The sequence below is a fragment of the Elephantulus edwardii genome, unplaced genomic scaffold (assembly GCF_000299155.1).
Source record: "Elephantulus edwardii isolate Elephantulus edwardi_28Jun2011 unplaced genomic scaffold, EleEdw1.0 scaffold00205, whole genome shotgun sequence".
Classification (NCBI taxonomy): domain Eukaryota; kingdom Metazoa; phylum Chordata; class Mammalia; order Macroscelidea; family Macroscelididae; genus Elephantulus; species Elephantulus edwardii.
This window is the reverse complement of record NW_006399955.1, coordinates 5,509,989-5,524,290: the sequence shown is the minus strand read 5'-3', so window position 1 is coordinate 5,524,290 and position 14,302 is coordinate 5,509,989. Positions and strand designations below refer to the sequence as shown.

General features: G+C 38.4%; 1 protein-coding gene across 1 annotated transcript in view; it reads left to right on the top strand.

The window, feature by feature from the left end:
- LOC102855284 (cytosolic phospholipase A2-like) overlaps positions 1-14,302 on the top strand; it is a 167,359-nt gene that overhangs the window by 136,743 nt on the left and 16,314 nt on the right. The window contains exon 15 of the mRNA XM_006897197.1: positions 12,583-12,778. Coding sequence (XP_006897259.1) covers positions 12,583-12,778 — 196 coding nt within the window. The remainder of the gene's footprint in view (positions 1-12,582; positions 12,779-14,302) is intronic.

Sequence of the window (14,302 nt, the reverse complement as noted above, 5' to 3'; positions counted from 1 at the left end):
AGAAAAGGGATATAATAGCATGGGGAAGGCCGTGAGCAGAACATCTGAGGAACTAGAGTGATCCAAGTTATAGATACTGAGCTCATGTTGTTATATTCCATTTGAGTAGGAAGATTACTCATCTTTCTCCTACAGACCAGCTGGTGGATTTGAACTGCTGACCTTTGGGTCCAACTCCGTACACACTAGGCCACCAGAGCTCACCAGTAGGAGAGTGTTAACCAGAAACCAAGCTCACTGACATGTTTCTTGTGACTCATAAAAACTTTATGGAGAACTCCCCAGAGGATTTTCAAAGCTATAAATCTTTACTGGTCTGTTCATTTACTGTATAGAGGTAACTCATGGTTGCTGTGATGCTAAACACTGTAACACTGATGTGTCAAATACGATAATGGTTACCCATAGTTAACAGTGTTTGGTGGAACTTCCGATTCAAAATAAGCCTGGAAGCAGGAGTGGCATCCACTTCTGAAGTAGCTCACCTCCAGAAACCCTATGAACTTGGAGAAATGATGAAAGTTATACAAGTGTTCAGATCTTTCATTCATAGGGTTGCTTTGAGTCATCTATGACTCGATGGCGCTTAACAGCAACAACAAATCATTAGGGAAGCAGCAGTAGATTGATTTTGTGACTTCTTGCATTGCTTATATTCTTGAAAATTATCAATTTTATTTGTATAGTATGCTAAACAAGTATGTTAGTTTATTGATCTTTCTGAAAATTCTGAATGTTCAGTAATATAATACCATTTATACGCTTTATCCAACATTATGTTTCATTTGTTATTGGAATTGAAATTTGCAAAGACCCTAGGTTTTCATTCACTCATTTATACAGATTTATTTCCCCCTTGCCTATCTTAATTCTTCAGCGCATGTCCTGTTTCAGATTGTTGTGTTACTTACTCATGGTACTTGATTATCCTTTCTTTTCATATTGACCTTCCTTTCAGCTATTCCAAGTAGCATTCATTTATTATCTATCTTTCCTCCTCTCTCCACCATAATCCTCCTATTTTTGAAAAAAGCGGTTTTATGCAGCATTTGTCCTTTTGTGAGCTGAATTATCTCACTTAACAAAATGTCATCCTCTAGACTCATCAATGTGTGTAATGTTTCACAATTTCTTCATTGCTTTTCATTGTGATGTAAAACTTCATTGTATAAATGTACCAGTTTCTCTATTCATTCATTTGCTGATGGACATTTCAGCTGCTTCCAATCCTTTGCTTTTGTGATGTGTGTACGTACATCTCTTTGACACACACACACATTTCCCTTTGAGGTATATTCCTAGCAGTGGAGTAGCTAGGTCAAATGATAATTGTATATTAGAACAGACTACCTTCCATAGAAGTTGTAACATTATTTTGTGATCATTTCTTTACAAAAAATTCATGCAATTAAGAGCACAGAACTAAGATCTGTTTTGAGTTTATCATTTGTACTCCATTCCACACATCTAACAATTTTTATCTCAGTGTTGTACTATTCTTTGATAGCTCTAGCTTTGTTACATATTTATAATCTTAGAGAATATTTCTTAAGAACAGAACTATTCTCTTGGTAGTCCATCATATGTTCAATAGTCTTCTCCAGCACAACTCAAAGGCATCAATTCTTCTTCTGTCTTCTTTGGTCATTGTCTAACTGTCTGATGCATAACAGATAATTATGAAGACTATAGACCAAATCCGGTTCACCTTGGTTTCTAGACTAACATCATTGCTATTTAGCACTCTAGAGAGATCCTTGACAGCAAATTTTCCCAGTGCAGTTTGGTTTTTTTATTTCCTGACTGTTGGTGCCAAGAATGTTGATTGTAGACCCAAGTAAGCTGAAATTGTTGTCAGCTTTGAGCCCCACCTAACAACATGCCCAAATTCTGTGAGATAAAGCTTCATCGCATTCACCTCTAAAAATCACCCACGTGTCACTTTCTTCAAGACATACTTCTGAAATTAAAAAACTGATTATAGTCTATATATATTTATTTGGATAAGATGATAAAAACTCCAATGTGCTAATTAGTTTTATGTAAATAGATTAATTAAAGATTGTCACCACTGGACTGATTGGCAGCACCATGATAGATGAAGAGACTGAGGTTGTTAAGAGTCACAGCTTGCTCAACTCCCCAATCAATACTCTTGGCAACAGCAGTCAGGCACTCAAAAGGTGAATTGCATTAGGTAAATCTGCTGTCAGGGACCTTTCCAGAGTACTAAGTAGCAACTATGGCAATCTAAAGACTAAGGTGTGCGTGGTCTTCCCAATTACTTGCTATGCATCAGAGAACTGGACAATGACTAAGGATAACAGAAGAAGAAGTGATGCCGCCTTTGAGTTGTGGTGCTGGAGAAGAGTCTTGAACATACCATGGGCCACCAAGAAAACAAATAGGTCTGTCTTGGAGAGAGTGAAACCAAGTTTCTCCTTGGAGGCTAGGATTTTGAGGCTGTGTCTCACATACTCTGGGCATGTGGTCAGGAGGGACTGATCCTTGAAGAAGGACATCATGCTCGGAATGGTGGAGAGACAGCACAGGAGAGGAATAACTCAGATGAGATGGATTGATATAGTGACTAGACCAGTAGTGTTTGGTGTGTCGGAATCAGTGAGACTGGCTCAGAAGAAGGCAGGCCTCAGAGCTGTTGTACATAGGGTTCTTCTGAGTCTCAGGTGACTTAACACATCATTAATAATCTTCTATTTTGAGGTTGAACTGTAAAAATTAATTTTCATCATATAATTGAGCTATATATAGATTTCATAGATTTTTATAAAAGGTAACTAATTATGAAACATTTTCTTTGAAATTTTTTTGAAAGTTAATAGCATCAATGTAAGTGATGCTGAGGATTGTTTAGTTATATTAGTAGACTGGAAAGAATGCAGAGTCGGTAGTTGGAAAACATGGAGTTGGCAACAGAAATGAGGCTGGTAATAAGTCATGATTCTACTATTAATTTATAGAAGGAAAGCATCTCTCTAGCATCTTGTCAAGTTTTTGTTGTTAATCATTTAACAACTGTTAGCTGTTTATAATGCAGATATTTTTGTTGGCATTTTTAATGGGATTTTTCTTTAACATTGGTCATGGATATAAGTTGGTGCATTAAAATCAGCTTTGAGCTGTGGTGCTGGAGAAGAGTATTGAATGTACCATGGACTGCCAAGAAAACAAACAGATTCATTCTAGAGAGGGTTAAACCAGGCTACTTCTTGGAGGCAAGGATTCTGGGGCTTCGTCTGACATACTTTGGACATGTTGTAAGGAGGAACCAGTCCTTGAAGAGGGACATCATGCTCGGGAGGGTGGAAGGACAGCGCAGGAGAGGAAGGCCCTCTATGAGATGGATTGATTCAGTGACTGGGGTAATCGGGATGGGTGTGTCAGAGGCAGTACGATTGGCACAGGACAGAGCAGAGTTTAGGGCTGTTGTACATATGGTCACTAGGAGTCGCAAGTGACTTGATGGCACATAACAACAACAACAAAAACATCTTATTTTAGGAAAAGTATTAAAAGAAAAATGTAAGTTTTTGCCTCATTGAGGTATCATAGTTAAGTAATAAAACAACATGTACATAGAATTCTGTAGTTAGCTATTGGAGAGCAGTTGGAGTTTGGATATTTTAATCTTAAAAAGAGTGACATGTTAGAATTATTATTTTTCTTTTTCATTGTGATTTAAGTGAAATTTTACAAAGCAAATTGATTTTTCATTTCAGTATTTGTCAACATTTTCTTTTATAGCATTAATTACAATACACACATATCCTACCCCTCCCTGTCTTTAGGCATTTATCCTTGAGCAAAAGCTACTGTTTTCACCTTATATACTTGGTTATTCTAAAGAATACCTTACACATATTATGTTTGACTGAGAGTTAAGCCATCCGTGTGAGTTTTGCTTCAAGTTCAAATGGTAACTAAACACAAAAATTGCAAGTTTTCCACAAGTCTCTAAAAATATGCAGTATAGGCAAATAAATATTTGATAATTGTGGATACCTTTGAAAAGAACGGGAGTCCCAGAATATTTAATTGTATTCATGTAAAACTTATACACGGACAAAAAAATAAATGTTTAAATGGAACAAGGGAACAGTGGATGGTTTAAAATCAGGAAATGTGTATGTCAGGGTTGCATCCCTGGCCTACCGATTCAATACCTATTCATACTATTCAATGGTAAATGTTAACTGAATGTTTTGAGAAGCTGGACTATATGAAGATGATGGCATCAGGATTGGAGGAAGACTCATCAGCAACCTCTGTAATGCAGATGACACAACCTTGCTAGCAGGAAGTAAAGAAAACGTAAAGCACATACAGAAGAAGAGCCAAAGACGATAGCTTTCAAAATGGATTACATCTCAGTATCAAGAAAATAAAATCCTCACCACTGAACCAACAAGCAACATCATAATAGTTAGGAAAATATTGACGTTTTCAACAATTTCATTTTATTGGGATACACAATCAAAACTAATGGTAGAAGCAGGTAAGAAATCAAGACATGTTGCACTGGGAAAATATGTCAAGGATGTGAATTTAAAGATAATGGTGCACCTGGCCCAAGCCATAGTCTTTTCAAGTTGCTTTGTATGCATCTGAAAGGTGGAAAATGAATAAAGATGAACAGATGAAAATTGATGCCTTTGAATTATGCCTTTGAATGAATAATATTAAAGAACAAGAGTTAAAGGGCATGGCTTAAAATCAAGAAAGCTGTAGGTCAGGCTGCAGTCTTTTGCCATACCTATTCTATCTGTATGCTGAGCATATCATTCAAGAAGGTGGACTCCATGAAGAAAAATGTGGCATCAGGATTGAGGGAAGACTCAACAACCTACGTTATTGCAGCTGACACAACTTTGCTTGCTGAAAGTGAATAGAACTTGAAATGCTTGCTGCAGATAATCAAAGAACGCAGCCTTCAATATGGATAGCATTTCAACTTCAAGAAGACAAAAATCCTCACCCATGGGCTAATAGTCAGAGGGAAAAAGAAAGATTGAAGTTGTCAACAATTTCAACTTACTTGGATCCACAATCAAAACTCGTGATACTAGTAGTCAAGAAATCAAAGGGTGTTGCATTGGGAATATCTGCTTTCAGGGACCTCTCCAAAATACAAATGAGCAATGATGCCAGTTTAAAGACTAAGGTGTATCTGAATAAGGTCATTGGTCTTTTCAGTCACTTATTATGCATCTGAGAACTGGAAAATGAATAAGGATGACAGAAGAATCAATGCCTTGAGTTGTGATGTTGGAGAAGATTACTGAATATACCATGGTCTACAGAAAGTATAAACAGATATGTCTTAGAGAAAGTACAGTCACAGTGTTCCCTGAAGGCAAGGATGCCAAAGCTTCATCTTACATATGTTAGGCATGCTGTTAGGAATGGCTGTTCTTTCCAAAGGGACATCTTGTTTGGAAAGGTAAGGGGTTAGCGAATGAGGGGAAGACCCTCAACCAGATGGATTGACATGACTGTAGCAATGCGCCCAAGTATGACAGAGGAGGATAAGGCAGGATTGTTCATAGGGTCATTATGATTCATACATGACTCGATGACATCTAACTACAACAACAATATGGCCTGCCAAAAGAACGCACAAATTTGTCTTGGAGGAAGTCCAACCAGGGTGTATCTTAGAGGCAAGGTTGATGAGACTTTGCCTAACATACTTTGTGCATATTGTCAAGAGAGGCCAGTCCTTGGAAAAAGACAACATGCTGGGAATGATTAAGGATCAGAGAAAGAGAAGGAGACCCTCAAAGAGATGAATCGACACAGTGACAGAACAATGGGCTTAAGCACTGCAGAGATTTGGAAGATGATACAGGATTGGATAGAGTTTCATTCTGTTTTGTAGAGTTACTCTGATGAGGCACTAACTCAATGTTGCCTAAGAGCAATGGCAATACTGCCTCTCTTCCCAGTATTACAAAGGCAGAGATTCTAGGTTTGTTCAGAGGGAGAGGATTTTGTGTTCCCTATTCAAATGGTAATTCATTTTTAAATGTTTTAGATAATTTACTATGGTTTCAATATGTTTGATATTTCAATTATTCCTCCTATCCTTGAAAACTTTCATTATGTTTAAATATTTAAAATGCTACAAAATATTTTACAAAGTATCACTTTGAATAAGATTGCTATGATGTTCTCTGTATAGAAAATGTTTTTGCTTAGTGCTAGGGAGTCCCTGGATTGTGCAAACAAGTAATGCTGCAGACCACAGGTTGGCATTTTTAATCCACTGGAGACACGTCCATGGAAAGAACTGGAGATGTGATTTAAAAAAAAAAAATAACAATGAACTCATAAAAGATTGCCCAACAAGGGAGAGCCTGAAGGACATTATGCTGAGGGAAGTATCTCAGTCCCAAAAAGACAAACACTGCATAGCACCGCTGTTACAAAAGAGAACAGAAATACAAGTGCTGAGGAGAGAATGGGAAAAGAGTGGATAGATAATAAACACAGTATTATAACAAATGAGGGGAAGAACTGTCTGAAAAGAATATGTAATTAGGCATTACATGTATGACAGCGATCTGGATCAAGTGGTGCATTGTGTGGTGGATTGGGGAAGGGGGATGGGATGGAGGAAGAAAATGTTCAACAATGAAAAAAATATATTTAAAAAGCCTTCATGTGGCACAGTTCTGCTCTGATATTCTTGGAATTTCTTTTATTCAGAATGAACTTCATGGGAAGTTTTTTTGGTTTTTTTTTTTAATTTTATTTTATTATTTGTGTGTGTGTATACCCTCAAATTGGATCTGACTGGTACAGGAGGAGATTGTCCCTCCTTCTCCAGAAAAGCATCTGGTGGATTTGAACCACATACCTCTGGGATTGCAGTGCCTCTTCTTGCCACTAGGCCACCAGCGCTCATGGGAAGTTTTTAAAAAGCCATTTTACTGTGAATTTGTTGAAGGAATTATGAAGTACCTGGTATTCCAAAAGATTATTCAAAATGAGGAAGCATAATAGCATCCTTTTTTGGCATATTGTTCTCATCTGTAGGTCAGCATCTTGGTTGGTCACAGTAATCTTCCAAAAATATTTTCTTAAACTACTCTGCTATACTCATCTTTTGTGTCATAGTGTCATAGTTTTTACAAGAGGAGGAAGGAGACATCAAAAAGGAGATGTTTTTCCATTACGTAAGCTCTGTTTCTATACTCATCACTTTTTAATCTTTTCCACATTAGGATCACATAAGGAAAAGAGAAAGTTTCCATTTCTTCCCAATTCCGTGTGGTTTATCACGCAACTCTTTTTCCTCTTTCTCCACACATCATTGGTCATACTTCTTGAGTCATGTTTGTAAACATGTAGAAAACTCCTTTGCCTTGCCCTCACGCAATTTAGCCATGGAGTGAACTTTTGGTTTTTATTTGAATGTTGAATAATCTTGAGTGAACACTTGTGAATGAGCCAGACAAGAAATAGCAAGCTGAATAATTCAACCTAACAGAAGCTCTGTGATAAAAGTTTCCTCAAGTTTCAGACAAGGAATTAGTCATCTGTGTATGGGGTTTTCTGTGAAACACGGTCATCTGTTGCTCAATGGTGTAAAAAAAAAATCCCTTTATAATTATACAGTTCTTTTTTTTTTCTCTCAGATTATGACTATAATTTTTTTCTTAATACTATCACTCTCTTTTTTCTTTTACTATTTATTGTAAAGATTCATTTGATATTGAGAGAGAGCTGAGTAATTTAAATTTCACCATATTCCAGGGAGGTCTTGTGGCTTTGCGGTATCCTTACCACTTGGGTTGTGCTGCCAACCCAAAGGCATATGGTTTGAATCCATCATGGGTGATATCCTCTCATATGATTTACTGATTCTAAAAACCCACTGAAGGGTCAGCTGTGGGTCGGCTCTGATTCGATGGCACACAGTGACAACAACAATATTCCAGAAGCAAGCCTCCAGAGCAGTGAAAGCGGAAGTGAATGTTTATTGTTCTTGAATGGAATTGTTTATTAAGCTGAATGTGCTGCTTTAAAATACCAGTTTAACAGAGTCTAAACTACTGAGTTTTGGGGTGGGTAATTGTTATGTTTTGTTTTAAGTTCAAACTATTAAAAGGAACAAGAGTTGGAAAATTACTGGAGGAAGACACAGAAGAGGATCCACATTGAGTCCTCTAGAACCAGAACAACAACATGCTCTGTGCTCTCCCATCCCTCCTTCACACCCTCCGTGGCTTGCCGCTACGTTGAAGGCTGACCACCCTCTTCAGTCTCACAGGGAAGTTTGTCCCCAGGCCTAAGCGTTAGGAAATGGTAGATAATGGCCTTCAAGGGTTACTACCAAGGGACCTACTGAGAGCCCTCATTTCATCTGGGACTGATTCTTTTTGCCTCCCCTCTCTCAGAGCCTGCAACTAATGGCTGGGGGAGGGAACTTATGTCAGTTCCTCTGATCTTGATCAGATACTCCAGGACTTTTTGAACTCACTGGCCCCACCAGTCTTCATAACCTGGAGGTTGACCGTCTAACCTTTAAATACCCAATTCTTCATTCATTATTGGATGAGGAGCTTGTGGGGCTCCCCATTAGTAAAGTGCACATCCATCAGATCTTCTTTTCACTGGCACAGCTGCCTTTTAGGAAGGCGACACTCAGGACTGTGATCAGGAGGCCATTCTTGGGCAAGCTCTGGACAAGGAAATCCCACCATCTTGTCCTAAGTGAGCCTGAGGCAGGGGAACAGAACACAGGAGTGGGAAGTGGGGTTTGCTTCCTTCACTTCCACACCAAGGACCATCTGCATGATCTCCAGTGCTGTCTCTGGAGAAATGCCTCTCATACCTTCTTTGGATGACCAGAGTCAGGATCTCTTCTTTATTGGTAGGCTTCTCACACTGATACTTGAAGAGCCGGAAATGTACCAAATTCCATACTATCCTGTGTTCTGTGCCTGCGCCCAGTGTTAGACGAGGCCCTGGGACTACTAACACCCTTCCCTTCCAGACAGCTCATGTTCTCAGCTGAGATGGCCTCTGGGGAGGAGGAGGCACCCTGGGACCTCTGGGGTCCCAAAATAGTCTCCACCTCCAGGGATCCCCAAATCAGGGAAGACTCAGAAGAGAAAGCAGAGGAGGGAGTAGAGATCATGACTGCACCCCACTCCAGGCTCTGGAGCTTGCTACGCTCCTGGAGTCCTTCCTTCTGCTCACAGTCCTGACTATTCTGAGCAAGACACATTATGAGTCTTGCTGGAAACTGAAAGGAGGATGATTGCTGATGGCTTTCCATTAGCCTTCTTGAATCCTGGCATCGCCTGGGAGCTTCGTTGTCCTGGTCGGATGTGACTGACTCCCTCTGCTGCTCAACCTCCGCCCCACCTTTCTGAGTCATGTTCACACAGGCAGGTCTGTGGGTCAGACTCCTCTGATGGAAAGGGGGGAAGTTCTGCCAGTCACTGGTTCAGGTAACTGTAAATGAGGCAGAAAGCACTCTGACTACCGAGTTCTTTATACATTACTGTGTTTATTTCTCCCAGCAATCCTAGAAGGAAGAAAATAGTTACTTGTTTTGTTTTCCAGATGTAGAAAATGAGTTTCTTAGAAATAAGAAACCAGTGAAATGTAGAGTAAATGAAATATGAAGCCTGCTCTTTCAGGGATAGTACAAACCAGTTCCTTATTTGTTTGATTTTTTTTACTTACAGAACCTCAAAGAGCTGTTAGAGGAATGCCAGTACATACTGTCACCCAGAAAAGAATTTCTTCCTTGTTGATCTGATGTCATTGAGATATATGGCCAAGTCACCCAGCTAGTGACTTAAGACTTCTTGTTTAAGCTGGGCATTTTAAGATACACAAACCAGCTACTTTACTGTTCATCAATCTTGATGTGCTGTTATATGTTATTATAATATCTTTGTTTCATCTCATCCACTGATCTGTGTGCTGCTCCAAGGTTTAGAGATAACTTCTTTTATACATGGGTTACTAGTATGTGCTCAATAACAAATCTTGAATGAATAAATAAACCTCTGAGGAAATAACCCAGCTGTATAATAAAATCTTATGGTGAACTGTAATTTTTCCCCCTTATAGACTTTATTGTGATTTTACACAGGAAATATTATTTGAGTGCTCTGTTTCACTTGGAGCTCTGGTAGCCAAGTGTTTAAGGACTGTGCTGCTGCTACACCAAAGGCATGCAATTTGAATCCACCAATTTCTCTGCTAGAGAAAAAATGGTCACTCTTTTCCCTTGTAACTCGAAGTCTCTGAAAATCTTCTGGAGGATCTGCTATGATGAGTTGGTTCTGACTTTGCAGCACATAAAAATCATTTAACTTGCAAGTTCAATATCATCGGCCGAGAGTTAATATTTATTCACAGCTGTTTCTCCCATTCCTAACTTAGAGACTGGAACTTAAGTAGCAAACAATCCTTCTGGAATGTGTAAAGAAGCCAAGATTATTTAAAACTTAAGACTATAATGATAATTTCTCCACCATATTTTCTCTTTAGAATTTTTCAAAATGTTGCTCCTCATTATATTTCAGTATAATAAATCTAAGAGACTTTCAGTCATAAAAAGACAAATATCATATAAGACAATTGTTACCAAAAGCTAAAGAAAGGTTTACATATAGAAAGAATAATCCTAGTATGGTTACCAGGGAGAGGAGTAGAAAATTAATTATAAGAATACTCTTCCCAGAGTAGAACATTAATAACCATAAATATTTATTGATATGGGTGAAGGGTGAGATCAGACTTTGGGTATTACAATTAAAATTATGGTACAAATGTGCATGAATGATTGAAAAACAGTATGTTCTTTAAACTTTCACTAAAATCATAGTAAAAGCTAAAAATTTAGAAGTATTTTTTTTAAAAAAAAGGTGACTAAGGTCAGAGAACTCATAGAAATGTATGTTAATGAGATATATTGATTTAAGTACTATTACTTCCTTTCCCCCCCTTGCTTATTCATTGTATTAATCAGCATTGATGCAGGGGGAAAACCATGCCAAAAATCTCAGTGGCTATTAGCAAACATGTATTTCTCAGCTGTATTAGGTGGTTAACAGATACAACTCAGCTGCACCAGGTCTGTTCCATGAGTTTTCTTATTCTCATGACAGTGGATATCTTCACCAGGAAGAGAGCTGATGTGTAAAAGCACTGCCACAATATGCCATACCCTTCACCTAACCTCTGTATGGGCTAGTCATAGCCAGCACACACAGAATAACAACATACAGGAGCCAGACACCAACTTCTCCTCTTAAGCTAGAGCAAAGAAAAGCAGGAATGGGGTGGGGGAGTTGTGTGATTTCACATAACACAAATCTGTTTACATATATCAAATGTACACTTTGGTGGACATCTTACACTTTGGTAAAGTTAATGTTGGTAAAAGACAGTAATAGCTAGTACTTCATTCTACTTCCTCAGTTTATTTTACTCCAAAGGGAAAAATCTCATGCAATTTACTGCCATTACATCAACCTAACTTCAGTTTAGTTCATCAGTAGCTTTTCAAATGCCTTCATCATCATCATCATCATCATCATCGTCATCGTCATTTTATTTGTAAAGGGTTCTGAGGGCACATATCTTTTTATTTTTATGTATATATCCTGTTTGTATTTGTGCACACACGTGTGTGGAGATTGAGTTTGATGAGTCTCTTCAGAATAGGGACATCATTCATCTTAGCAAACAGTCCATTGCTAGCATGTATTGGAAATGTAATAAATACTATAGAGAGCTCTGGTGGTGGTGTAGCTTGTAGCTGTTAACCCAAGGGAGCACCTCTTTGTTGATCTGAATCAGTCAGCATCTTTGTGAGGGGAAAAAAAACCCCAACCAAAAACAACAAACAACCAGTCTCCCCCATTGCATTTTACAGCCTCCAAAAGCCACTGGATGGTTAGGTAGGAGTTGTTTCTCACTCAATGGTAACAGATTGTTGGATAATGGACATTGAGGTGTCATCTTTTCTCTCCAGAGTGCTAAAAAGCAACAGTATCAATCTACAGACTAAGGTGCACAGGCCATGATCTTCACAATTACTAATTACACATCAAGAGCTGGACAGTGGCTCAGGATGACAGAAGAACTGATGCCTTTGAGTTGTGGTCCTGGAGAAGAGTACTGAATATGCTATAGACTTCCAAGAGAACAAACAAGTGTGTCCTGAAGAGGGTGAAACCAAGTTGTTTCTTGGAAGCAGGGATTTTGAAGTTCTGTCTGAAATACTTTGGGCATGTGGCCAGAAAGGACTAGTCCTTGGAGGGGGACATCATACTTGAGAAAATGGAGGGACAGTGCAAGAGAGGAAGAACCAGGAGGAGATGGATTGACCCGGTAACAGAGGTAATGGGTTATAGGTGTGTAGGAGACAGTGAGATTGACTCATGATAGGACACAGTTCAGAGCTGTCGTGCACAGGGTAGCTGAGTCACAGACGACTTCACAACACATAACAACCTGATGAAAAGAGCAAATAAAGACTAAAATATCTTACACACACTTCATGTTATTTCCCTCCTCCCCTCTCCTTAGGAACTTCTACTTGCAGAAAAATGGGCTAAGATGAATAAGCTCCCCTTTCCGAAGATTGATCCTTATGTGTTTGACCGGGAAGGATTGAAGGAGTGCTATGTCTTTAAACCCAAGAACCCAGATGTGGAGAGAGATTGTCCAACTATTATCCACTTTGTTCTGGCCAACATCAACTTCAGAAACTACAAGGCTCCAGGTTTGTTGGGAATAGATTTTATTCTGTAAAGTAGAACTCTTTCAAGGATGCAATACTGATATTGAAAATGCTTACCTTGGTACTATGGTGCAAGTTGTTAATATATTAAACTCTTTCCTGACTTTCATAACTATTACCCTGAGCCTCCAAGTACTTCCTCTTTATCTTACCCCAAGATTCCCTGTGTTTCTCACAGTCTATTAACTGAAGAATTACTAATTAGTTACGGTCTGATTGATTACTTATCAATTGATTACTTATTGAGATTTTAAAATGTATTCAATATTTAATTCTTTTTTGACTCTTTAAAAATTTACTTCCTTAAGAAGTCCTTGTTTTAAAAGAATTAAAACAGAAAAATAATTCTAGGAATTTTAGTGGCCACATGGTTATCATTACCTAGAAGTACAAGAGAGCTAGTAGTTTGTTGTATTTTATTACAGAGAAATAATAGAGACAATTAGAATCCTCTAGAAATAGAGAATCATGTTCAAGACTATGTAGTGTTATTTTACAACAACCAAAGGAATCTATAGATTCTTCCCTATGGAAGATTTTGATTCATGAAAGGATATCTAGTGACTTAGTGTTAAGGAATTGTGCTGCCAAACCCAAAGTCACATGGCTCGATTCTACTAGCTGCTCTGCAGGAGAAAAATGGGCAAAATCTTTCCATGCAATGTACTGCCTCTGAAAACCTGCTGGTGGGTCACCTATGAGTTGGTTTCAACTCATGGTACACATATTTCATTTAGCATGGACTTAAATGAAATCTTTTATTTGTTAATTTAAATATTATGCCAATATCATTTTAGAATCAGAAAGTGTAGCTTTAAGAAAAAAGACTTAAGTTATAGTCATGGAAGATAAGAGAGAGGAATACAGAAAAGAAAGTGATCTTTTTCCCCCCTAGATTGTTACAAATCTACAAACACTCTTTAAGTATATAGCTTACTGTGAGGCATGCTTCAACACAGGAGAAAAAAGAACTGGCTGGCCTTTTTAGCTATCAAATACACTGAAGCATTTATAAATCAAGAATATTTGCTATCACTCTTAGTATTCCGGGAGAATCTCCATAAGCAGTTGGCATGCAGAGGGGATTCCTGTGGCATGAAGACAGATAATGTTTTGTCTTGGATTCCCCAGGAGAAGATTCTGGGAAATGGGAGGAGGGGTAAGATTGGAGTGCAAATAGTTTATTTGGGTGGAGTAAGGAATTTTGGTAGGAGAGTGGTGAGATGATAAAGAGAAAGAGAAAGGGCAGATAACAAAGGCTATTTTATTAAAGCTGTCTACCACAAAGGACCACTGGAATGTCAACCTATTGGAAAGCTAGAAGAGAATAAAATGAGTGTTCATGTGCACACATATCCACCATGAGCAAGCAAACTTGGGCCTTTATTGTTATACTAACTTCCTTCTTCCCATACTTTGGACATGTTGTGAGGAGAGACTGGTCCTTGGAGAGGGACATCATGCTTGGGAGGGTGGAGGGACAGCACAGGAGAGGAAGGCCCTCTA